At 48.6% G+C, this 24,434-nt stretch overlaps 1 protein-coding gene across 1 annotated transcript in view; it reads left to right on the top strand.

Moving 5' to 3' along the window:
• Window positions 1-5,639: 5,639 nt before the first annotated feature.
• Window positions 5,640-24,434, top strand: part of LOC137095508 (CREB-binding protein-like) — a 40,625-nt gene continuing 21,830 nt past the window's right edge. The window contains exons 1-17 of the mRNA XM_067462262.1: window positions 5,640-6,245; window positions 10,788-11,482; window positions 13,793-13,972; window positions 14,486-14,732; window positions 16,061-16,174; window positions 16,317-16,562; window positions 17,508-17,607; window positions 17,849-17,998; window positions 18,277-18,394; window positions 18,669-18,864; window positions 20,520-20,576; window positions 20,797-20,891; window positions 22,178-22,357; window positions 22,504-22,926; window positions 23,447-23,629; window positions 23,737-23,947; window positions 24,274-24,392. Coding sequence (XP_067318363.1) covers window positions 6,161-6,245; window positions 10,788-11,482; window positions 13,793-13,972; window positions 14,486-14,732; window positions 16,061-16,174; window positions 16,317-16,562; window positions 17,508-17,607; window positions 17,849-17,998; window positions 18,277-18,394; window positions 18,669-18,864; window positions 20,520-20,576; window positions 20,797-20,891; window positions 22,178-22,357; window positions 22,504-22,926; window positions 23,447-23,629; window positions 23,737-23,947; window positions 24,274-24,392 — 3,399 coding nt within the window. The 5' untranslated portion in view covers window positions 5,640-6,160. The remainder of the gene's footprint in view (window positions 6,246-10,787; window positions 11,483-13,792; window positions 13,973-14,485; window positions 14,733-16,060; window positions 16,175-16,316; window positions 16,563-17,507; window positions 17,608-17,848; window positions 17,999-18,276; window positions 18,395-18,668; window positions 18,865-20,519; window positions 20,577-20,796; window positions 20,892-22,177; window positions 22,358-22,503; window positions 22,927-23,446; window positions 23,630-23,736; window positions 23,948-24,273; window positions 24,393-24,434) is intronic.

Raw genomic sequence — 24,434 nt, 5'->3', positions numbered from 1 at the left:
ATAATTTTATCATTTGTGGGGTTCAGAAGGCTCTTTAATTGTAGGTGAACTATGAATTACAGCAACTACTCCCAAATGTCAAGGAATATTTTCCCCAAGCTCCACCACTGTTCACATTTGGGCATATTGAGTATTTGTGCCAAGTTTGGTCCAGATCCATCATTGTTTGAGCCCACAGTGCTCTCTGGAGGTAGGTGAACTACAACTTCTAAACTCAGGGTCAATGCCCACCACACCCTTTCAGTATTTTCTGTTGGCCATGGGAGTTCTGTGTGCCAAGTTTGGATCAAGTCTATCGTTAGAGGAGTTCAGATTGCTCTTTGATTGTAGGTGAACTATAAATCCCAGTAACCAGAACTCCCATATGTCAAGGTCTATTTTTCCCAAGCAGTATTCACATTTGGGCATATTGAGTATTCATGCCAAGTTGGTCCAGATCCATCACTGTTAGAGTCCACAGTGCTCTCTGGAGGTAGGTGAACTACAACTCCCAAATGACAAAATGACTCCCCCTTCCCCGATCCCACCAGTATTCAAATTTGGGCATATTGGGTATTTGTGTCAAATTTGGTCCAATGAATTAAAATACATCCTACATATCAGGTATTTACATGACGATTCATGAGGGGAGCAAAATGACAGTTATGAAGTAGTAGCGAAAATAATGTTATGGTTGGGGGTCACCACAACATGAAGAACTGTACTAAGGGGTCACGGCATGAGGAAGGTTGAGAACCACTGCTATAGAACCTTAGAAACAGCAAAAGAGCTACTGGATAAAAAAAAATATCCATAATAATAATAATAATATAGAACCAGAAGAATCATTCAATAAGTAGAATATTAATAATACAGCTTCAATGAGCTAAAAGAGATGAAAGCAACCATTAAATAATAGTACTACTAGTAGTAATAATAATAATATAGAATGGTATAGTTAGAGAACACACAATGTCCATTTAACAATAATGATCACATTATTAATACTATAGTCATAAAGAGCCCAAAATGTCTATTCCCTTTTAGTAATAATAATGATAAAAACAATGGGATCATTGAATTTGAAGAGAGCATCAGGGTGATTCATTCTATTATTATTATTATTATTAGAGACCACCAGAGCTATTCAATAGTTGTAGCAATAATAATAATAATAATAATAATAATAATAATAATACAGTTGGAGGGAAAGAAAACCCCAAAACCATCAGAAAAGAAAAGGGATACAGAGAGCCCTCAATTTGCAACCCCAAGGGCTCCCTAACCCTTTATGCCACCTCTTGGTAGCTACAAAAGCCTCTCTTTTTCATATATTTGAGGAGCTCTATTGCCCAGAAACAGAAAAGAATGAAAAAAGGGTGCTGAGCCTTGAACTCAGTGACCTGGGAAGACCTGGGGGCTCAACGGTGCTTTAACCCCTAGCGCCACCTGCTGGTGACTGGGAAAATACCCCTCTCTTTCATACAAAGGCAGCCCCCAAGTTGCAAATATCTGACTTACAAATGACATACAATTAAGAATGGGGTGAGATAACAGGAAATGGGAGGAATCTTTCCCTCCTGGAAGAAGTATCAGGGCAAAAGGGGTATCCACTGAAGCTCTCTCTCTCATTCTTGTTTCCAAAACAACCAGGAGGCTCTTCAATTTCAATCCCAGCCTTGAACTAATGGCTGTATCTTCTCTTTAGGGATATTTTGACTACTTTCTTTTGGGCCCTGCCTCTGGGGCCACTTTTCCACAAGCCAATTCTTTCTAAAGAACATTAACCCAAAGACATCTAAAAATTTATCAATACAGGTTAAAGAAAATTACTATAAGTTAATATGGAAATGGTACCTAACACCAATAAGAATAGCAAATATAAATAAAAACTAGTAAAAAAATGCTGGAGAGGAAGCCAAGAATCAGGAACATATATACATATGTGGTGGCAATGTAAATATGTAAATAATTTGGGGGGGGGAGTATTTAGAGAAATAGAGGATATAATTAACATTAAAATATAAAGAAGCCCTAGTATAGCTTTATTATCATTATATAATAATAAACCATTGAAAAAAGAGGATAAAGATGCGAGAACAAACTTATTAACAATAGCAAGATTGCTTATAGTGTTAGCGCTAGAAGTATCACAGAAGCTCAGAATAATGGACTCAGGAATCACAGGAAAAAAGCTGTGTAAACATACATCCTGGCCATACTATTACAATCACTATTCTCCTACATAAAATTACATTTAAATATACATCATACATGAAATACACACTCACAGCAAGGAACTGGAAAAGAGAAATAAATACACAAATAAAGGAGTGGTACAAGGAAGTATGGAAATTGGCAATAAATGATGAGCTGACATGTATATTAAAAGTTAAAAGAGGTATGTGGAAATAAAGGGATTTTGATGATGTATGGAGAAAATTTATTGAGAAAGGATTTAAAATGAAAGAATGAAAGTTACCTCCACAAGAGGAACTGAAATTTTGGACAGATGATATGTGAAAGCTGTGGCTTTGGGGGGGGGGGGGGGAGAGAGCACAGTGGGGAGGGATAGATGATATATATAAGCAGGAAAATAACAGTAGATGCCAAAAGTTAAAGTATCATAGGTTGTATTGAATAATATGTACATGCTGTAAAATAAACGATGTATAACAAATGTATTGAACTATGATAAAATAAAAAAGAACATTCACTCTTGACTTGGGCTGCTCTTGTTATTATTAATGGCTGCCCACCAACATACAGTACTGTGCAAAAAGGAAAAGCTGTAAATGAATGAACAAAATAAAAGACATTCAATCCGCCTGAAGGGAAGAAAGGAGTCAGCCAACTAACAGGGAAAGAAAGCGAAAAGGAGCAACCTGGATCCCAACCATGGAAACATTTCCCGAGGCAAAGCTTGTGGGCAAAAGCCAGGAAATACAGCTTTTATGGCTCCACCAAAAAAGGAACACTAGTTTCAGAAATCCTTGGGGAAGGAATATGACTTCCTTGGACTCCTAAATAAGATATATTGTCAGAAGAAAGAAGGAAAGAGACAGCCGGTTTTAATCACGAATTTCAAACTTGCATCTTATGTTTATTATTTGTTCTTTGTATTTTAATATGTATTTTGTAGCAATATGTTTTAGTATGTGCATTTTGTACATGTTTTTAGATGATTGTCTGTGTTGTAGCAAGCGATGTTGTAACCCACCTCGAGCCACAAGGAGAGGTGGGTAAAAATTAAATCACCTAAAATCACCTTTTCCTCCATCATTCCAGTATTTTTTGTTTCTTCTCTCTTTCTAGTTTCTCTCCTCTTTGACAACCTTTAGGGGGAAAAGATATAAATTAAACATTTAATCCAGAAATACAAGAGACATTGCCTCCCTTCTGTTCCTTCTCCTTCTGTCCCATCAGTCTTTCAGACTCTCTTTCAGACTAAAAACACATCATTTCCTTCAACATATCACTTTGCCTTCATCTTTTGCCTGTTGTTTGAATGCCTTTGCGTTTACTTCTTTTCAATCTTTCTTCACTGTATTTTAAATTTGGCTTTATCTGCTTTAGTGCTATCATTTTTTTTACTTTTAAACTTTTGTAAAAGTAATCCTTGCAAAGAGACTTTCAAAGAGGCCAGCTACTCTCCCTCCATGCTGTGCCAAGAAGAAAGCAGGAGATACATTAGTCTGTCTGTCTATCATCTATCCATCTATCTATCCACATATAATAAAAGCAAAAATATGTATGTGTGTATATGGCTGGGGTATCCACTTACACAGATAAGTTCCCACCTCCACAAAAAGCTCCCACCTCCGAAAACAACTACAGCTCCCATCACTCAGGAGATGCTCCCTCCAATGATATTGCAGATTATATTGAGTGCTGTGAACGTGTACAAGAGCCGCCAGCCCCTGCCAATGTCCTCCACAAATACCATACTGCCCATCACCCAAGTGAACAATTTAATCTTAGAATTTATGTGTTTCCTCCACCACAGACATCCCAGTGTTTATTACTCTCTCTACTGGTGTGGAATTTGCATGACCCCACAAACAGATGAATTGATCAGCAACTGAACATACTAGGGAGGTTTGGGGAGAATTCACCATGATTTATAGGCGTTGTAGGCACTGGGATGTATAGTTCACCTGCAATAAATGAGCAGTGGGAATTCCACCAAACTTCGCACACAGAGCCCCCATGACCAGCAAAAATTACTGGTGGTCTTTGGAGGAGATTCACCTTGATTTGGGGGAGTTGTACGAAAAATGGGAGAAAGAGGTCTTCAGTGGCGTCTTCCATCCTGACACGGATTTAGCTACCACTTATCTCTCCCTTTGACAGATCACGCCACAGTCAATGCATTTGTTTCCAACAGGCCCCTCAACTTCTGAGGATGCCTGACCTAGATGCGGGTGAGAGAATGCTTGTAGAACATGGCCATACAGTCCGGAAATGTCACAGCAACCCAGTGATTTTGGACATGAAAGCCATCAAGAACACATTTACTCATACTCCTCCCCTTCTCTCTCCTTTCCCTTATTTCCTTTATCTTTCCCTTCCCTTTCCCCTGTTCCTTTCCTTCCCTTTGTCTTCCTTCCCTTCCTTCCTGTCTGCCTTCCTTTCCTCCCATTTCCTTTCCCTTTTTCCTCCCCTTCCCCTTCCCTTTTTCCTCCCTTTCCCTTCCCCCTTTCCTCCCTTCCCTTCTTTCCTCCCCTTCCTTTCCCTTCTTTCCTCCCCTTCCTTTCCCTCTTTCCTTCCTTCCCTTCCCCTCTTGCCTCCCCTTCCTTTACTTTTCCTCTTGCCTCCCCTTCCGTTATTTTCTCCCCTGCCTTTCCCTTTCCCTCTTTCCTCCCTTCCCTCCCCTTTCCCTCTTTCCTCCCTTCCCTTTTTCCTCCCTTCTCTTCCCCTCTTTCCTCCCCTCCCCTTCTCCTTTCCCTCTTTCCTACCCTTCCCTTCCTCTTTCCTCCCTTGCCTTTCCCTCTTTCCTCCCCTTCCTTTCCTTTCCCTCTTTCCTCCCTTCCTTTCCTTCTTTCCTCCCCTTCCCTTCTTTCCCTCTTTCCTACCCTTCCCCTTTCCTCCCTTCCCCTCATTCCCTTTCCCTCTTTCCTCCCTTCCTTTCCTTTCCTTCTTTCCTCCCCTTCTCCTTTCCCTCTTTCCTACCCTTCCCCTTTCCTCCCTTGACTTTCCCTCTTTCCTCCCTTCTCCTCATTCCCTTCCCTCCCCTTCCTTTCCCTTTTTCCTCCCCTTCCTTTCCCTCTTTCCTCCCTTCCCTTTCCCCTCCCTCCTTTTCATTTCCCTCTTTCCTCCCTTCCCTTCCCTTCCCTCCCTTCTCTTTCCCTCTTTCCCACCCTTCGTTTCCTTCCCCTCTTTCCTCCCTTTCCTTTCTCTTTTCCCCCCTTCGTTTCCTTTCCCTCCCTCCTCCCCTTCCACTTTCGGTGTTCCCTCCCTCCCTTCCTTCCCCTTCCCATTTCTTTTCTTCTTCCTTTTCCTCCCCTCTCCTTTCCTCCCTTTTCCTTCCCCTGCTGAGGGAGTGCAGGGAGCAGACCCAGAAGGCTGCCATCTTGGCCGCGTCCCCGGCGTGCGTGCGTGCGCTGCGTGAACGCGATGACGCCACCGCGCCGTGCTGGCCCCGCCCCCGGCCCCGCCCCTCCGCCGCTGGAAAAGAGAAGAGAGAAAAAAAACTTTTTTTTTTAATTGAGGAATCAACAGCCGCCATCTTGTCGCGGAGGAGCCGGACCGAGAGCGCCGCCGCCGCCGAGGCCGAGGCTGAGGCTGAGGGCCGGGCCTTGCTTCCCGAGGAGCGCAGAGGAGAGGGCCGGCGCCTCCCGGGGAGGAAGGCAGGCCGCGAGAGAGAGAGGGAGAGAGGGGGCCCGAGCCCGCTCCCCATTGGGCCCAGCCGGGCAGGCCCAGAGCCTGAGAGAGAGCCAGAGAGAGAGAGGGCAGGCCGGGAAGGAGACGAAGGAGAAGGCGGCGATGAGGGAGGAGCGGCTGCTGCTGCTGGTGCGGCGGCGGCGGAGGCGGCGCTGGTCCCGGGGCCCTTCCTCGCGGCCCTGAGCGGCGCCCGACCTGCTCCTTCCTCCCTTCCTTCCTTCTTCTCCGGCGTTGGCGGCGCCACGGCGGGCCCCGGGAGGCGGCGGCGGAGGAGGCGGCGGCGGCGGAGGAGGAGGCCATGGCGGAGAACTTGCTGGACGGGCCGCCCAACGCCAAGCGGGCCAAGCTCAACTCGCCGGGCTTCCCGGGCCCGGACCCCAGCGGTGAGAGAGAGAGAGAGACCCCCGCGGGGAAAGGGACCCTCCAAGGCCCCACTCCCTGGCAGCCTTCCTTCCCTCCTTCCCTCTCAGGGATTGAGGCTGAGATTGAAGCCTAAGAGGCATCGGCCTAGGTGCACACTGTCTGTCAGGCGGAGGGTTGCCTTACCTGTCATGCTCTCTGCCTTTAGACCAGGCATGGTCAAACTTGGGCCCTCCAGGTGTTTTGGACTTCAACTCCCACCATTCCTAACAGCCTCAGGCTTAAGCGGCTGAGGGGGAAAAGGAAAGTGCCTGAGGCTGTTAGGAATGGTGGGAGTTGAAGTCCAAAACACCTGGAGGGCCCAAGTTTGACCATGCATGATTTAGACCTGCAGTGGCCTGGCCTGCATTTTTGGCCAACCCTGTCCAGCCATACTTTGCGTCACTCAGAGATTCAGCTTCTCAATTTGGGGGCCGGGACCCCTGGTGTGGTTGCCAAAGACCATCAGAAAACACAGTATTTTTTGTTGGTCGCAGGGGTGGTCCTGTGTCGGAGGTTTGGCCCAAATCTATCGTTGATGGGGTTCCAAATGCTCCTTGATTGTAGGTGAACGATAAATCCCAGTAACTACCACTCCCAAATGTCAGAGTTCCACCAGTGTTCGTGTTTGAGCATATTGAGTATTCGTGCCAAGTTCGGTCCAGATCCATCATTGAGTCCACAGTGCTCTCAGGATGTAGGTAAACTGCAACTCCCAAATGTCAAGTAGGTGAATGATAAACCCCAGCAGCTACAACTCCCAAATGTCAGGGTCTTATTTCCCCCAAGCTCCACCAGTGTTCATATTTGGGCATATTGAGTATTCGTGCCAAGTTTGGTCCAGATCCATCATTGAGTCCACAGTGCTCTCTGGATGTAGGTAAACTACAACTTCCCAATGTCAAGGTCTTATTTCTTCCAAATTTCGGGGTTCAAAATGCTCCTTGATTGTAGGTGAACGATAAATCCCAGAAGCTACATCTCCCAAATGTTAAGGTCTTATTTCCCCCAAGCCTCCGGGGTTCAGAATGCTCCTTGATTGTTGTTGAACGATAAATCCCAGCAACTACAACTCCCAAATGCCAGGGTCTTATTTCCCCCAAGCTCCAGGGTTCAGAATGCTCTTTCATTGTAGGTGAACGATAAATCCCAGCAGCTGTACCTCCCAAATGTCAAGGTCTTATTTCCCCCAAGCTCCAAGAGTGTTCATAGTTGGGCATATTGATGATCCATGGCAAGTTTGGTTCAGATCCATCATTGAGTCCACAGTGCTCTCTGGATGTAGGTAAACTACAACTTCCCAATGTCAAGGTCTTATTTCTTCCAAGTTCCGGGGTTCAAAATGCTCCTTGATTGTAGGTGAATGATGAACCCCAGCAACTGCAATTCCCAAATGTCAGGGTCTTATTTCCCCCAAGCTTCAGGGTTCAGAATGCTCTTTCATTGTAGGTGAATGATAAACCCCAGCAGCTACACCTCCCAAATGTCAGAGTCTTATTTCCCCCAAGCTCCACCAGTGTTCACATTTGGGCATATTGAGTATTCATGCCAAGTTTGGTCCAGATCCATCATTGAGTCCACAGTGCTCTCTGGATGTAGGTGAACTACAACTTCCCAATGTCAAGGTCTTATTTCTTCCAAATTCCGGGGTTCAGAATGCTCCTTTATTGTAGGTGAACTATAAATCCCAGTAACTACAACTCCCAAATGTCAGAGTCTCATTTCCCCCAAGTTCCAAGAGTGTTCACATTTGGGCATATTGATTATCCATGGCAAGTTTGGTCCAGATCCATTATTGAGTCCACAGTGCTCTCTGGATGTAGGTGAACTACAACTTCCCAATGTCAAGGTCGTATTTCTTCCAAATTCCGGGGTTCAGAATGCTCCTTTATTGTAGGTGAACTATAAATCCCAGTAACTACAACTCCGGGGTTCAAAATGCTCCTTGATTGTAGATGAAGGATAAATCCCTGCAGCTACACCTCCCAAATGTCAGTGCTCTCTGGATGTAGGTGAACTACAACTTCCCAATGTCAAGGTCGTATTTCTTCCAAATTCCGGGGTTCAGAATGCTCCTTTATTGTAGGTGAACTATAAATCGCAGTAACTACAACTCCGGGGTTCAAAATGCTCCTTGATTGTAGATGAAGGATAAATCCCTGCAGCTACACCTCCCAAATGTCAGAGTCTCATTTCCCCCAAGTTCCAAGAGTGTTCACATTTGGGCATATTGATTATCCATGGCAAGTTTGGTCCAGATCCATCATTGAGTCCACAGTGCTCTCTGGATGTAGGTAAACTACAACTTCCCAATGTCAAGGTCTTATTTCTTCCAAGTTCCGGGGTTCAAAATGCTCCTTGATTGTAGGTGAATGAAAAATTCCAGCAGCTACACCTCTCAAATGTCAAAGTCTTATTTCCCCCAAGCTCCACCAGTGTTCATATTTGAGCATATTGTGTATTTGTGCTAAGTTTGGTCCAGATCCATCATTGAGTCCACAGTGCTCTCTGGATGTAGGTAAACTGCAACTTCCCAATGTCAAGGTCTTATTTCTTCCAAATTCCGGGGTTCAAAATGCTCCTTGATTGTAGATGAAGGATAAATCCCTGCAGCTACACCTCCCAAATGTCAGGGTCTTATTTCCCTCAAGTTCCACTAGTGTTCACATTTGGGCATATTGAGTACTTGTGCCAGGTTTGGTCCAGATCCATCATTGTTTGAGTCCACAGTGCTCTCTGGATGTAGGTGAACTACAACTTCCAAATGTCATGGTCTTACTTTCCCCAAGCTCCACCAATGTTCGCATTTGGGCGTATTGATTATCCGTGCCAAGTTGGGTCCAGATCCATTATTGTTTGAGTCCACCGTTCTCTCTTTATGTAGGTGAACTACAACTCCAAAACTCAAAGTCAATGCCCACCAACCCCTTCCGGTCTTGCCTATGGGTCATGGGAGTTCTGTGTACCTAGTGTGGTTCAATTCCATTGTTGATGGAGTTCAGAATGCTCTTTGATTGTAGGTGAACTATAAATCCCGGCAACGACAACTCCCAAATTTCAAGGTTTTATTTCCCTCAAGCTCCACTAGTGTTCATATTTGGGCATATTGATTATCCGTGCCAAGTTGAGTCCAGATCCATTATTGTTTGAGTTTGAGGGCTCTCTGGATGTAGGTGAACTACAACTCCAAAATGCAAGGTCAATGCCAACAAACTCTTCCAGTATTGTCTGTGGGTCATGGGAATTCTGTGTACCTAGTGTGGTTCAATGCCATTGTTGGTGGAGTTCAAAATTCTCTTTGATTGTAGGTGAAATATAAATCCCAGCAACTAGAACTCCCAAATGACAAAATCACTTCCCCGCCCCCCAACCCTACCAGTATTCAGATTTGGACATATCGGGTATTTGTGACAAATGTGATCCAGTGAATGAAAATGCATCCTGCATATCAGATATTGACAGTTATGAAGTAGCAAAATTACAGTTATGAAGTAGCAACGAAAATAATTTTATGGATGGGGGTCATGACAACATGAGGAACTGTATTAAGGGGTCGCGGCATCAGGAAAGTTGAGAAACTCTGTTCTAAGGCTTGCACTTCTACCAACCCTTCCTTCCCAATAGACAAGCAGTGTTTTCTGGGAAACCAGAGGATTTTCTGCTGGGAGATTAAACCAGGCATGGGCCAACTTTAGCCCACCCTCCAGGTGGCCACACATGATGGACAGATTGAATTATAAAAAAAACAATAATGATATTCGTGTATAATTCAGTATAAATAAATAGCATTGTTGATATGATATGATATGATATGATGATGATGTTCCAGAAGAAAAGAATGTCATGACTATTAGAATAAATGTAGATTTTTGTACGTAGATGCTTGTAGATCAGGCTTGGGCCCTCCAGGTGTTTTGGACTCCGACTCCCACAATTCCTAACAGCCTGGGGCTGTTAGGAATTGTGGGAGTTGGAGTCCAAAACACCTGGAGGGAGGGCCCAAGTGTGCCCATGCCTGGGCTAAAAGGTTTCCAGAAAGGAAAGATGAGCCAGCCGCAGTTTGCTTTTGGAAGTTGGGTGAGCCCTGCTATCACAGAAGGAAAGAGAAGACCATCCGCTTCCCAGATGCTTGGCAAGCAGCCGGCCTTCTCTTTCCTTCAGCAATCGCAAGGCCCTCCTTGCCTTGAAGGAGGACCCCTGAGCAGCTAGGACCATGGTTAAAAGAATCTGTGCCCAATGAGCATATGCTTAACCAGTTAGACCAGGACAGAGAAACACACTCACCAGGCTGAGAACAAGTCACAGAGGTTCAATATGATTTGCCCAAAAAGCATTTTGCTTCAAAAGGTACAAAGATGAATTCACAGAAAAATACAAGACATCTTATACAGTTCTGACAGCTATTCAGACTTCCCGCTGCCTAACCCTGATTGACTAAAGATGCATGCTAGGATCTGTGGTGTGACAAAGGAAGAGTGGGACTATTTGCGTGTCTTTAATTGCTCCTCTGTCTGTCATTCTTGCAGATTTTGGATCCTTTTTTAACTTGGAGAACGACCTCCCCGACGAGCTGATCTCGAACGGAGACCTGAGCCTTTTGAGCAATAGCAGCGGAAGTCTGGTCCCGGATGCGGCCTCCAAACACAAGCAGCTGTCTGAGCTGCTGAGGGGCGGCGTGAGCGCAGTGGGAGGCCCGGTCCCGCAAGGGGTCGGGGTCCCATCCCAGGGGCAGCCCAACACTGGACTCGGTGGCGGAAGCAGCCTGGGAGCCATGGGCAAGAGCCCGCTGGGACCCGGGGAGGCTGCCACAGGGGGGCCCTTGGCCAAGCCTCCCTCTGCAGCCCAACCCCAGAAGCAGCAGCAGCAGGCCGGCATGGTGGCCGGCAGCCCCGCTTCCTCCTCCCCCGCCCAGGCCTCTGCAGGCGGAGGGATGCACCTGAACACAAGCTTTGGCCAGGCTCTCCCAGGACTCCTCAACAGCAACAGCTCTGGCCACAGCCTCCTGGGACCGGCCCAGCAAGGACAAGGGCAAGGGCAGGTGATGAATGGGTCCCTGGGGGCGGCCGGAAGAGGAGGACGTGGCGGCGCTGGCATGCAGTACTCAGCCGCCGGGATGCAAGGCGGCGCAGGCAACGTCCTGGCGGAGGCCTTAGCACAGGTGTCGCCCCAAATGGCAGCCCACGCGGGCCTCAACGCCTCCCAGGCCGCATCCATGGCGAAAGTAGGTGGCATCTGGTGAAAAGGGAGGGGAGGGGGGCCCTTTCGGTGGTCTCTGAGGGAGATTTCCTAGGCATGTTTTAATATAAATGTTATTATCAATGTTTAAATTTTTAGGTTTTATGTCTAAATGTTCTTTTATGCTTATGTTTTAATTTGGTTAGGTTAATTTATAGTTGTATGTTATTGTCTCGCCATTATCTTTTGGTTTTCACATTTATGTACGGCATTGAATTTTGCCTTTAAAATGTTGGAAATTGCTTTGAGTTCCCTTATGGGGAGAAAAGCGGTATATAAATGTAGATAATAATAATAACAATAATAATAATAATAGTAATAATAATAGTAATAGTAATAGTAATATGCTTAGGTAAAGGTTTCCCCTGACATTAAGTCTAGTTGTGTCCAACTCTGAGGGTTGGTGCTCATCTCCATTTCTAAGTCGAAGAGCCGGCATTGCCTGTAGATGCCTCCTAGGTCATGTGGCCAGCATGACTGCATGGAGCGCCGTTACCTTCTTATTGATCTATTTACATTTGCATGTTTTTGAACTGCTAAGTAGGCAGAACCTGGGTCTAACAGCAGAAGCTCACCCCGCTCCCCGGGTTTGAACTGCCAACCTTTCGGTCAGCAAGTTCAGCAGCTCAGTGGTTTAACCCGTTGAACCACCGGGGGAGGGGGGTTGGCTCCTATTTGGGAAATGGACCCCCATAGAACTCTGCCAGGGTTCTGTGTCAAGAAGCATATGTGCCTGGATCAGGGAAGGATGCCACTCTCAAGCAGAGCATAACATTGAGGTTGGAGGGGGGGGGGGTCTTGCCTGGGACCTTGATAGGATACCTCTAAAAGCTGATAAAGCCCTCACTGGCCTTGCTGCAGGTAGCCCACCTGCTTTTCCTTACGTGTTGTATGTAGAGACTAACTGCCTGCGTCCTTGTTGGGCTCTTCTTGGGCGAGGAGGGGATTTCGGCCCCAGAAGGTCTGGTCGGGATTCCATTATCTCCAAAAGAGAACGGTTTTGTGCCCCCTCTATAGGGCAGAGGGGGGGGGGCTCTTTGTGTGAGCGTGGGATATCAGTAAAGCATCAAAATATGTGCATGTGCTGGGTTTTGTGGCTCTAGAAAAATAGGTAATAGCGGCATGTACAGCTTTATACAGCAGAATGTGTTTAAAACAAAGATCTGGAGCAAGAGCAGCCGGACTTCTGTGTGTGAATGCCAGAGGGTGCTCTTGGAGGGTTGGGGGTGAGCTGGTGTTTCTTGTCAAAAAATGGTTGTCATTAAGCTTTTGCTGAAATGAGCTTTGAGACAGGGGCTAGTGTTATTGTCTTGGTGGTCATTCCTGGGCCTTGGCTGCCAATGCGTCCAGTAGCAATGTTTTCCTTCTGAAACTTGAAAGAACTGCTGGGGAGCTTAGCGTAGCGCATTGACTTTGTGGAACCTTATGCTGTAGGACAGGTGTGTGTTCTTTTTGTGGGCCTCTTTCATTGCTGGAGGACTGTCCCTGTGTGCAAGTGGCCGTACCTTGCCAAGGCGGCCCAGTGGCAACATTCAGTCTTTTCCTATTGGAAGTGGCTGGCTCCCAGTAGCCGGAGCTATCGGTGACCCCTTTCTCCAAATACATGTTGAAGGACCCATAGATTCCTATAAAGAAACATATTGATCAAACCTGTGAATAATCAAATCCTACAAATGTGGCAAGCCAGATGCAATTAATGAACAATGTGTCAGAGTATTTCTTGAGCACAAAGACAGTTTCTAGAGATATTTTGAAGTTCTCTCTAAGGTAAAGGTTTTACCTGACATTAAGTCTAGTCGAGTCTGGCTCTGCGGGGTGGTGCTCATCTCTATTTCTAAGCCAAAGAGCCAAAGTTGTCTGTGGACACCTCTAAGGTTATGTGGCCAGCATGACTGTGTAGAGCGCCGTTACCTTCCCGCCAGAGCAGTATCTCTTGATCTATTCTCATTTGCATGTTTTGAAACTGCTAGGTTTGCAGGAGCTAGGGCTAACAGCAGGAGCTCATCCCATTTCCTGGATTCAAACTGCTGACCTTTTGGTCAGCAAGTTCAGCAGCTCAGCAGTTTAACCTGCTATGCCAACCAACCCTACAAAGACGGGCCCTTCTCTCATTTTCTCTCCTCCCACTATGTTTTGCTGCCCTGTCCCCCCAGTTGTACTAATGTCCCTCCTAGCTCTTGATTACATGGAAGGCAGTCTGTGGGTTTGAGAGGGCCGTTCTGATTTTCCTACTGTCCAGAACAGTGTTTCGGTCAAGTGCAAGGCATTCACGGCAGCCCCCTCCCTTTGCTTCCAGATGGGGATGGCCAGCAACCCAGGACCCTTTGGCCAGGCGTTCGGTCAGACGGCCGGCGGGCAGCAGTTGGGAGGAGCCGGAGTCAGTCCTTCTTTACCGAACAAGCCTGGCCTGGCCAGCAGCCTCTCCCCCTTCCCTCCCGACATCAAGAGCGTATCTGTGACCAGTGTGCCAAATATGGTGAGTGCCCTCCAGCCAGGCCAGCCCTTCCCCTCAGTGCTTCTTCCACCAAGTAAATGATGATGATGGTAATGATGATAACTTAATTTTTGTACCCCACATCTATCTCCCTGAAGGGACTCGGGGCAGCTTACATATGGATCAAAGTGCCTAAAACAACACATAAAATAAACACACAGTACAATACAAAAATAAAACCATATATAAAACATATGTATATAAAACAGCAATTTAGACTCAGAACAATACCCAATAACCTATGATGAGAAATGTCATAAAACATGGCCAACTGTAAACAGGAACAAGGGAGTGGGGTAGTTCAGGTTGTAGCTAAGGAACAAGGGCATGGGATTAAAGTGCAGTGCTGTGTAAACTCTTAGGTTCTCTATTGGAAATGGAAAAGGGTGCCTTTGTGAGAGAGTTGGGTTGCTTTCCTTTCCCTCGCCTTGGAAGCGATGTCCAGGCCTAATGCCTGATGAGATTCAGAGACACCTTGCCTCTCTCCCTCCTCAGATGCCGGGCCAAGTGCAGCAGCAGGTGGGCCTTGTCCCGACGCAGGCGATGGCCGCCGGGCCCACCGCCGACCCGGAGAAACGCAAGCTGATCCAGCAGCAGTTGGTCCTGCTGCTCCATGCTCACAAGTGCCAGCGGCGGGAGCAGGCCAATGGGGAAGTTCGGGCCTGCGCCCTGCCCCACTGCCGGACCATGAAGAACGTCCTCAACCACATGACCCACTGCCAGGCAGGGAAGGCCTGCCAAGGTAAGCCCTTTGCCTGCTGGACTGGAGGGGATGGAACCCTCCTGGAAGAGGGAAAGTGAGCCCCTTGTTTGCAATGAAGGAAGTTCTGTCCGTCCCCCTTTTTTTTTAAGCAGGTGGACCCTGGGGTTTTCTTTTCTGCAGAATATCACTTTGGAGGAGGAAGTGCATTTTTCCTCTACAGCTGCAGAAAAGGCAAATGCTTGAGGGAAACTGCTGTGATGAGAGCCTGCTCTTGGAGTTGGCTCAACAGGAGAACCTCAAGGTGTGGGGTTCATGATTACGACTGGCCATTGGCCCCTGAGAGCCTGGGGAGTGGCGTTTGGCCTGCCTCTGTTGCTCAGTGAGCCCTTCTCCCTGGGCCTTTTGATGGCTGGTGGTGTATTGGAGAGAAATCATTGCGTGTCCTGATGCGAAGGAATGCCTATCCCAGCCCTTGGGGGCAATCGTCTGTTGACTAGGCCCAAGCTTTAGGCCAGGGTCTTGCCTGCCCCAGAGGCTCAGGGAACTGTCTCCAATCATCTGCAATGGTAGCTTGGGGGTAGAGTCCCAGGAGAAAAGCCTTGGGGTTTCCAGCTCCAGGACGTGGCATCTTAGGCCCACAGTAGATGAAAGGTGGCCCGAAAGCCTTGAGGGCATCTTTGTCAAGGTCTCTCTCAAGCCCTGAAATGTCGCCAGTCTTTGGGGGCCCTGAAGCTCTTCTGGCCTCTCTGGGAGCCCTGACAGAATAGGGGGGAATACCTCTGCCATATGGCAGGCCTTGGGAGACCCCCAGTTCACCCTAGTTTCTGACAGCCCCCTCCCATAAAAGAGAGAGAGAGGGGTGCAGCCAGTGGGGGCCTCTGGTGGATTTTGGCGCTTTGGAGTTGTTTTCTTTTTGGCTGCCTCTTGGGTGGTAGAGTTTGCTGCTTCTGCTTCAGAGGCTTCCTCCATGTGCTCAGCTCCTGCTCCTGGGTTCCCCTTGGCTCAGATGAAAGCCCGGCCCGTGTGCTGTCCAGCTTCTACAGAAAGAGGGGCCCTAAGGGTAGCATTTTCTTTCAATTTCCTTTCACGGTGCAGATGCCTTGGAGTTTTAAGTCATGTTTTAAAAGTGTGCTTTCCAAATTACTGATACATTTGTGAGGTACCTTTTGAAACACCAGGATAAGTTCAGGACATTCTAGCTAAGAGCAGGAGGTACCCTTCACGGTCCACTTGCTTGACACCTTCCCTGCAATGCCATGAGTGAAACCAGCACTGCTCCACACTCTGTGGCTGTGGGATTGGAGCAGGGCATTGGGCCCATTGGCACCTGGAGGGCTAAGGCCATGTCTCCTCCTCTTCCTCCCCAGTGGCGCATTGTGCATCGTCCCGTCAGATCATCTCCCACTGGAAGAACTGCACGCGACACGACTGCCCTGTCTGCCTCCCGCTGAAAAACGCCAGTGACAAGAGGAACCAGCAGCGTAAGTGACTGCACAGTAGAGGGAACGGCAGGGCCCCTCAGTGACAGCGTGCTTCTGCCCTGAAAAAGATGGTGCACGCAGGGTGCTGCTTCCTGCCCGGTTCCCTCGTCTAACCCACCTGGTCTGCCTCTCTCCCTGGCAGCGCTCCTGGGGTCTCCGGTGGCAGGGATGCAGAACTCAGTGGCCTCCGGCACGGGACAGACAGCAACAGCACCCCTCAGCAACCCCAACCCCATTGACCCCAGCTCCATGCAGCGCGCCTATGCAGCCCTGGGCCTTCCCTATGGCAACCAGCCTCAGGTCCCCCTGCAGCCGCAGGTCCAAGGCCAGCAGCCTGCCTCCCAGCCCCAGGCTCCCCATCCACAGATGAGGACCATGAATGTGTTGGGTAAGTAAGTGGGGCTGAAGTTCTCCCCCTGTGTGTGAGTGAGTTACTTCGGTCTGGGTCTCTTGGAGGAAACTGGTTCAGTTGGGAGGGCTCAAGGAGAAGTCTGCGAAGCATACACTCATAGGCACCCGTCATGGCAGGCTCCACTTCAAAACCTCCGGAGAGAATTAATCCTTACAGAAGTGGCGCACTGATGTTGTTCAAGGGCAGATTCTCTTATAACTCTTATAATTTGCACAATTTGTCGATTGAGTTGCAGTAATTACCACTAAAATTGTTAGGTTTCTAATTAAGGAAAGGAAATCTGAATACAGTTACGTTTATGATGAACCCCATGGAGTAGTTATAGGGGAATCAAATGTAGTAAATAAGAAGCGGAAAGGGAAAATTTCCAAAACTTTTTATACAGTAAAGCTTATATGAAACACACACATACATATGTATTTATGTATGCATATTGAATGAAACTCTTAGGGGTTGGTTTAACTTCTGCCTTGCTAGTAAAATTGAATAGCCATGTTGCGAAAGGATGCATGTCTGAAAAGCGTGTCACCAGAATGAAAAGTGTGGAAACCTCGGTATCAAAGGCATATCCAAAGAGTCATTCTGGTTCAGATCTCCCGTTTTAGTCAGCGCTTGTTGGTGTTCCTAGCTCCTGTCTTTGTTCAGATCTATGAGTGGCATTTACACAGATGCCTAATGTTTAAATACGTTGTTTAATGTTGTTTAAAATTTTTGTTTATTTGCTTTTTGTTGTTGTTGTTTGGGCATGGAATAATGCCAATTATGTAAGCCACCCTGAGTCCCTTTCGGGGTGAGAAGGGCGGGATATAAATGTCGTAAATAAATAAATTGCACAGAAATATACTGATCCAGCATGGCTGTCAACAGAGTGCTTTGACCGCTTTCCCCTTTGCCCTAATGAGGACCGCTCTTCTCCCAAAGGAGCCAGTCCTATGAACCTTCCTTCAGCGGGGATCACGGAGCAGGCACCCGGCATGATCCCTGAGGCGGCGCTTCCGGCTTCCCTGGGGGCAGCAGCAAAGTAAGGCGTGCTTCAAACATCCTCGGATATTTGCGCTGATATTCCCAACAACAGCAGAAGTCCCTAATCATGTATTCGGTAGTGATTCCTTCACATGATTCCCCTTTTCCTTGCTTTCTGTTTACTTTTCTGCAGCTGTTTTTCATTGCCTCTGCTCATTGCCCCCCTTTCCCACCCACCCGTTGCTTAAGCACTGTCCTGTAACAATGAAAGCAGGGACTTACTTGGGACTTTCCTTTAGCCCCCTGATGAGTGATGGCACAAATTCGGGGAGTGCTGGGACCCTCAGCGGAACGATGCCCACCGCAGCCCCTGCTTCTGGCTCCGGGGCGAGGAAAACCTGGCATGAACACGTCACGCAGGACCTGCGCAACCATTTGGTCCACAAGCTGTGAGTGTGAATTTGGGGGCTGAGATTGGCCTGAGGGGAATGGATGCTGTGGCAGAAGGACAGCCCACCCCCCCCCCCATTCATTCCCTCCACTTCCCATTGCCTCTCACTGTCCCTGTCTCCCTCCCTCAGTTATTCTACCGCCTTCCCTGACTCTTAAGTGATATGGAAAGCCACCTTTGGGCTTTAGAGGGCTGGGGATTTGACACAAAAAACACTGTGTGATGGTGGATTTATGCCAGCCTTTCTAGGGGGCTTCATATCTATTCTGTTTCTAGGGTGCAAGCCATCTTTCCGACTCCCGACCCAGCAGCTCTGAAGGATCGCCGGATGGAGAACCTGGTGGCTTACGCCAGGAAAGTGGAAGGGGATATGTATGAATCGGCAAACAGCCGGGTATGTTCTCTCGCCATGAACTATAGTAGCACAGACATTGTTGTTATTGTTGTTTGCCCATGCCTGGTATAAATTGTATGTCCAGGGGGAGGGGGGGGAGGGCGGAAATGGGGTAAAACATGAAAATAAAATAAATTTAAGAGGCAACGAGTTAAAAAAAATGGGCTTGTCTGTTCCACTCAGAGGCCTATATGTCTGGATTTCTTGGTCTCGGGCTGAACCCGCTCTTCGGCCAAGGTTCCCTTTGCTCATTTCTCCTGTGCTCTCCTTCCAGGACGAGTATTACCATTTGTTGGCAGAGAAGATTTATAAGATCCAGAAGGAGCTGGAAGAGAAGCGGCGGTCACGTTTGCACAAGCAAGGGATCTTGGGCAACCAGCCGGCCTTACAAACCCCCGGGGCCCAGCCCCCTGGCCTCCCTCAAGTGACGGCGGTAGCCCTGGGGCAGACACAGCCCGTCAGGCCCCCCAGTAAGTATTATTATGCTTATCATGTTTGTTTATACCCCGCTTTTCTCTCCGCAAGAAGAGTCGAGTATGGACAACAGTGGTGGGGAAGGGGGCTCCTGGGAACGTTCCGTTGCCCTCTCCTCAGACAGGTTACGTGGGTAAAAGAAGGGGCTACAGTGGAGACAGAGATTCAAAAAGGGGGGAATAAGGACATTGCCTTCACCTGCTCCCACAAATTTATGGTATCAATAGAAACCCCACTCTTTATTCTTTTTGGTTTCCCCTCAATTACACATTTTCTTTCCTACCTCATCCAAGGTTTTATCATTTTACTTCATCCATTTGGCTTGCCCATTCTGTTCGATTTTGTATTATGTTAATTTGTTTTATTTATCCTTTTGTGCTACTGCACGTATTTTATTTTGATGTAATTTTTTGTTGTCTGCATTCTGTATTTTATTTTGTTGTATTGTATCTTTGGGCTTGGCCTCATGTTAGCCATTGGCCGTTGGGGAGATGGTGGCAGGGTATAACTAAAGTTTATTATTATTTTATTTATTGGAGCCCCCGGTGGTGCAGTGGGTTACAGCCCTGTGCCAGCAGAACTGAAGACCGAAAGGTCGCAGGTTCAAATTTGGGGAGAGGCGAATGAGCTCCCTCTATCAGCACCAGCTCCTCATGCGGTGACATGAGAGAAGCCTCCCACAAGGATGATAAAAACGTCAAATCATCCGGGCATCCCCTGGGCAACGTCCTTGCAGATGGCCAATTCTCTCACGCCAGAAGTGACTTGCAGTTTCTCAAGTCGCTCCTGACATGACCAATTTTTATTTATTTATTTACAGTATTTATATTCCGCCCTTCTCACTTTGCAGGGGTCTCAGGGCAGATTACAATTCATATATACATGGCAAACATTCAATGATATATATAGACAGACACAGAGGCAATTTAACATTCCAGCTTTCTGGCTTCATGAGGGTATGCTCGATTTCGGCCACAGGGGGAGCCGCCACTTCACCTTCCACTTGTGACATCGAGTCCTTGATGGAGTACTCCCTCATTCTTACGCATGCACGCTGCTGGAAGGTTTTGTAATGTCGTAAATTAGTTAAATTAGCCTCCCTGCATAAAGCGGTACCAAAATTTCCTACTTGATAGATGTAACTGTCTTTGAGGCTGCATAGGTCAACGGCAAGCTAGGCTATTAATGGTCGGGAGCTTACTCCAACCTGGGCTGGCTTCAAACTCATGATCTCTCGGTTAGTACTGATTTAATGCAGCTGCCTACTAACTAGCTGCGACACAGCCCAGTTCAAGTAGCTCCACTGGATAGATGCCGCACCATATCCTGAACTATCTTGGAGGACCATGAAATTTAGTAGTCCATTGAGTGGCCAATATATGATGGTGTAAAGAGTTCACTCAGCACCCCCACCTTCATTCCATTTGAATTTTTTAGAACACAAATCCCATCATCTCAATGCTACTGGTGAAGCGGGGATGATGAGAACTGCGGTCAGTGCCCAAAATTCAGGAGGGTTAGAAGCGCATGGGCCTCACCTTGTCTCTTCTCAGGCAATGCCTTTTCCCAATTGCCAGAACTGTCATTTTTAAGTTGATGTAATGGCTTGTTAGTTAGCTCAGTTAATCTCATCTCTCAAAACCTCCTGCAGATGGCCCTGTGTCCTCCGTGCCAAACGTCCCTGTGAGCCGCATGCAAGTCTCTCAAGGTATTACTTAACAGAGATTCCAGTTTTGGGGTGGGTGGATAGTTCTACCTAGGTTTCTGTTTACTTTGGCTTGATTTTCCTAGTGACTCCAAACCCCTGAGTTTTGCTGTGGCCTGAATTGGGACAAAGGCCTTTCCTCGGTTGAGCTGAGCGCCTCCGGAGAATGGTTCTGGGGACGTGTTTTGCAGGACAGAATCAGTGTTGCCTTCTCTTTCCATAGGGAACGTCCAGATGCCCCCGACCTCAATTGGACCGCGAGCTGCTTCCCCCATGAACCATCCTGTCCAGATGAACAACATGGGCTCCGTTTCAGCGGTTTGTATTTGCTGTTTTCCCACTCTGCTTTGCCTAAAGACTCATATACCAATTGCCTTATAACTCTTTCTAACCTTGCTGCATTTGAATCCGGGAGGAGTGGTTCCCCCTGAAATTCGTCTGGGCCAGAAGCCATGCTCTCTGCCACTTCCACCCCTGATCATTGACCCAGGCGTCTTCTGCTGTGGGCCATGTTGGCACCTGCCCTTTATCTTTGTCACTACTTCAATGCGCTCTATGTGGGGTTACCTTTGAAGACTGTTCTGAAGCTTCAAATAGTCCAACGGATGGCAGCCAAATTGCTCACTGGAGCGGCATAAAGGGCGCACACAACCGTCGGCTCCACTGGCTGCCAGTCTGCTTAGAAGCACTATTTGAAGTGCTGGCTTTAGCTTTAGCTTTTAAAGCCATAAAAGTTCTGGCTCAGTTTACCTGTCTGAACATATCTCCCTCTATCACGGAGATTAAGATTGTCAGGGGAAGCCCTGCTCTTGGTCCCACCCCCTTTGCGGGCACGTTTGGTGGGACAGGGCCTTCTCCGTGATGGCCCCTCAGCTATGGTATTCCCTCCCCAGTGGAATTAGATCTGCCCCATCCCTCCTGACCTTCAAGAAAAAAATGAAAACATGTCTCTGGGATCAGGCTTTTGGCCAGTAATGGGAGTAGTGCAATAGGAGACCAGAAATTAATATAATGATGACTTAACTGGTCCTGGAACATGATTTGGATCATGTGATTTTAATTGATGTTTTATTGCTGTGTTTTCAATGGGTTTGATTTCAACGTTGTTTATTTACCGATGTATTAATCAGCCCATTGTATGCTAATCAAGGTGGTCAGTTGAAAAGATTCACACCTAGCCCAACTTACAAAAGCCTTTTGTCTCACCCTGGTCATTCCACAGATATATAAACCCCTTTTTCCCAGCTCCAGCAGACCTCTGAAGATGCTTGCCATAGATGCAGGCGAAACGTCAGGAGAAATGCCTCTAGAACATGGCCATATAGCCCGAAAAAACCCACAAGAACTGAGTATTAATATATTGCATTGAATTGTTGCCTTTGTTTGTAAGGCCGCCCTGAGTACCCTTCGGGGTTGAGAAGGGCGGGATATAAATGTGGTAAATAAATCAATCAATAAATAAATATCATGTAGACTATTGGCACCTGAAGACAGGGAGGAGGAGGAGCAGATTTTGGTCTTATGTTCTTGGCTATGAGACATGTTTTACTTCTTGGAACTCAGTGCCCAGACCCTTATGGCGCCTGCCTGCTTCTGTTTCCCAGATGGCCCTGTCTCCCTCCCGGATGCCTCAGTCGCAGAGCATAATGGCAGCGCATGCCAACAGCCTGATGGGTCCGACAGCCCCCCAGACCCAGTTCCTCGGTCAGAGCCAGTTCCCTGCCGCCTCCGGTGGAGCCCTCAGTGTTGCCATGGGGCAGGCCCAGGCAGGAGCCTCCTCGCAGGTAGGCCCACAGGGGTCAGCCAAAGGGTCCAGGCCTGTAGTGGGAGTTGGACCACTGAGGCAAGATACCTGAGGGCAAGGGGGGGGGGGGTAGCCTGCGCTGCAGGTGCAGTACAGGCTTTAGGGCTAACCGCATCTGCTCCGCAGGGCCAGGCTCCAGCCGCCTCCCTACCGGCCTCCGTCAGCATCCTGGGGCCATCGAGCAACCAACTTGCCTGTTCCTCCATCACACAGCCGTCACCCCTCCACCAGCCTGCGGCCCCTCTGCCCACAACTGCGGTTTCCATGCCTTCCACGGTCCAGGGAATGATCCCTCCACCCTCAGCACCACCGGCGCCTGCCCTACCGCTGCCCCCTTTGGGACAAGGCCCCTCGCCTGCACCCCCTTCAGCCCCCAGCACCACCACCACCACCATGCAGTTGCAGAGCATGCCTTCGGGGCAGGCCCAGGCAGCGCCTCAGCCCCGGACCCCTGGGCAGCCCCCCTCTGTGCCAACGCCGCAGCCGCCGCCATCATCACAACCGCCGCCAGCCCAGGCTCCAGCGCCGTCTCAGGCACCCTCCACTCCAGTGAGTATGCCGGAATGTTTCTGTGTGGCATTTCCTGTGTGGCCCTTGAAGAGGTGGGAACGGTGGGGGTTGCCCACTGCACAGACAGACATCCACTCACCTCTAACTGTGGTTGGCATAGAGATATCTGCCCCCTCCCAAGCACACACATCCTGTCTTTGAGCCAAGATCATGGGGCTCCCATTGGAGTGACTGCAGGGGATGGTAGGCCTTCATGGATCAGTCCTTCTAAACGTCTTCTACTTTTGTAAAGCCATGTAAGTGTTCAGGCCCCTCTGCCCTGCTCTGGCCATTTCCCATGTGCTCCTAATCACTGAGAGAAGAAGCCATAGCATTTCCTTAAAGGAGAGTAGGTTCCCAAAGAGGGTGTGTATTGTGGGCTGCATTGTGTTAATACTCAAGTTCATGAAAGCAGCCTTCTGCTGAGGAGGGAAAGGCGCTGGGGCTGCTGGGTGCATGGATGGGAGCAGGGACTGCCCCTTCTCCTCTCATGAGCGCCCCTCCCCTTCCTCTTTGCCAGCTTTCTCAGGCCGCAGCGGGGAGCGTCGACAGCCGGGTGCCCAGCCCAGGTTCCGCTGCCGGTGCAGACCTCGGGGCCCAGCCGTTTGGGCACGAGGCGCCGGTGCCGGAGGGGAAGTCCGAAGTGAGGGCCGAAAAAGCCAAGTCGGAGTGTGGCGAAGCCCCAGTGGAGCCAAAACTTGAGGTAGGGGTGGGACCTGGGGCTCTTTTCCTCACTGATGGGGAATCTGATCAGCGTGGTGGCTTGTGGTGGAGAGGTGACCATGGGCCTGGCCTTGTCCTCCTTTCCAGCCAGAGGAGGAGGAGGCGGCAGCAGTAGTGAGGCCCACGCAAACCAAAGAGGAACCTGGTGCAGATGAAGGCAAACAAGAGCCCATGGAGGTGGAAGGCAGGAAGCCGGAGGTGAAGGAGGAGGAGGACAGTGGAGGGAGCGGAGGAGGCAGCAGCAGCAGCAGTGGCTCTACCTCTCAGTCCACGTCTCCCTCTCAGCCTCGGAAAAAGAGTGAGTCTCTTGTAGTGCCCCATGATTGGTTGGGGGGGGGCGCCCCTGCCTTCTCTGCCAGAGACAGGAAACATGGCGGGGGTCACGAGTTTCCTGGCCACGACCATTTAGGGAACTGCAGCATGGCCCATTGGAAAGGTCTCTTCCCCCTGAGTGACTTCTGCCCTCCCGCGACCTCACGAGGGCCCTTCCCCTCCCTCTTTGCAGCATTGAACTCCATCAACCAGCAATAGGTGGATGGAGATGTACTAGTTCCTTAGTTCAGGTGGAGGTGGAACTGACTGGCATCATCATTTTGCATTGACTGTTTTCAACTGTTTCCACAGTCTTTAAGCCTGAAGAGCTGCGGCAGGCACTCATGCCCACCTTGGAGGCCCTCTACCGCCAGGACCCAGAGTCTCTGCCTTTCCGGCAGCCGGTGGACCCTCAGCTGCTGGGCATTCCGGTACGTAGGGATTGGAGGGAGGAAGCAGGGAGATCAGTGTTG

Source organism: Anolis sagrei, chromosome Y (genome assembly GCF_037176765.1).
Source record: "Anolis sagrei isolate rAnoSag1 chromosome Y, rAnoSag1.mat, whole genome shotgun sequence".
NCBI classification, from domain to species: Eukaryota; Metazoa; Chordata; class Lepidosauria; order Squamata; family Dactyloidae; genus Anolis; species Anolis sagrei.
The sequence above is the reverse complement of the archived record's forward strand: the minus strand, read 5'-3'. Positions and strand labels throughout refer to the sequence as shown.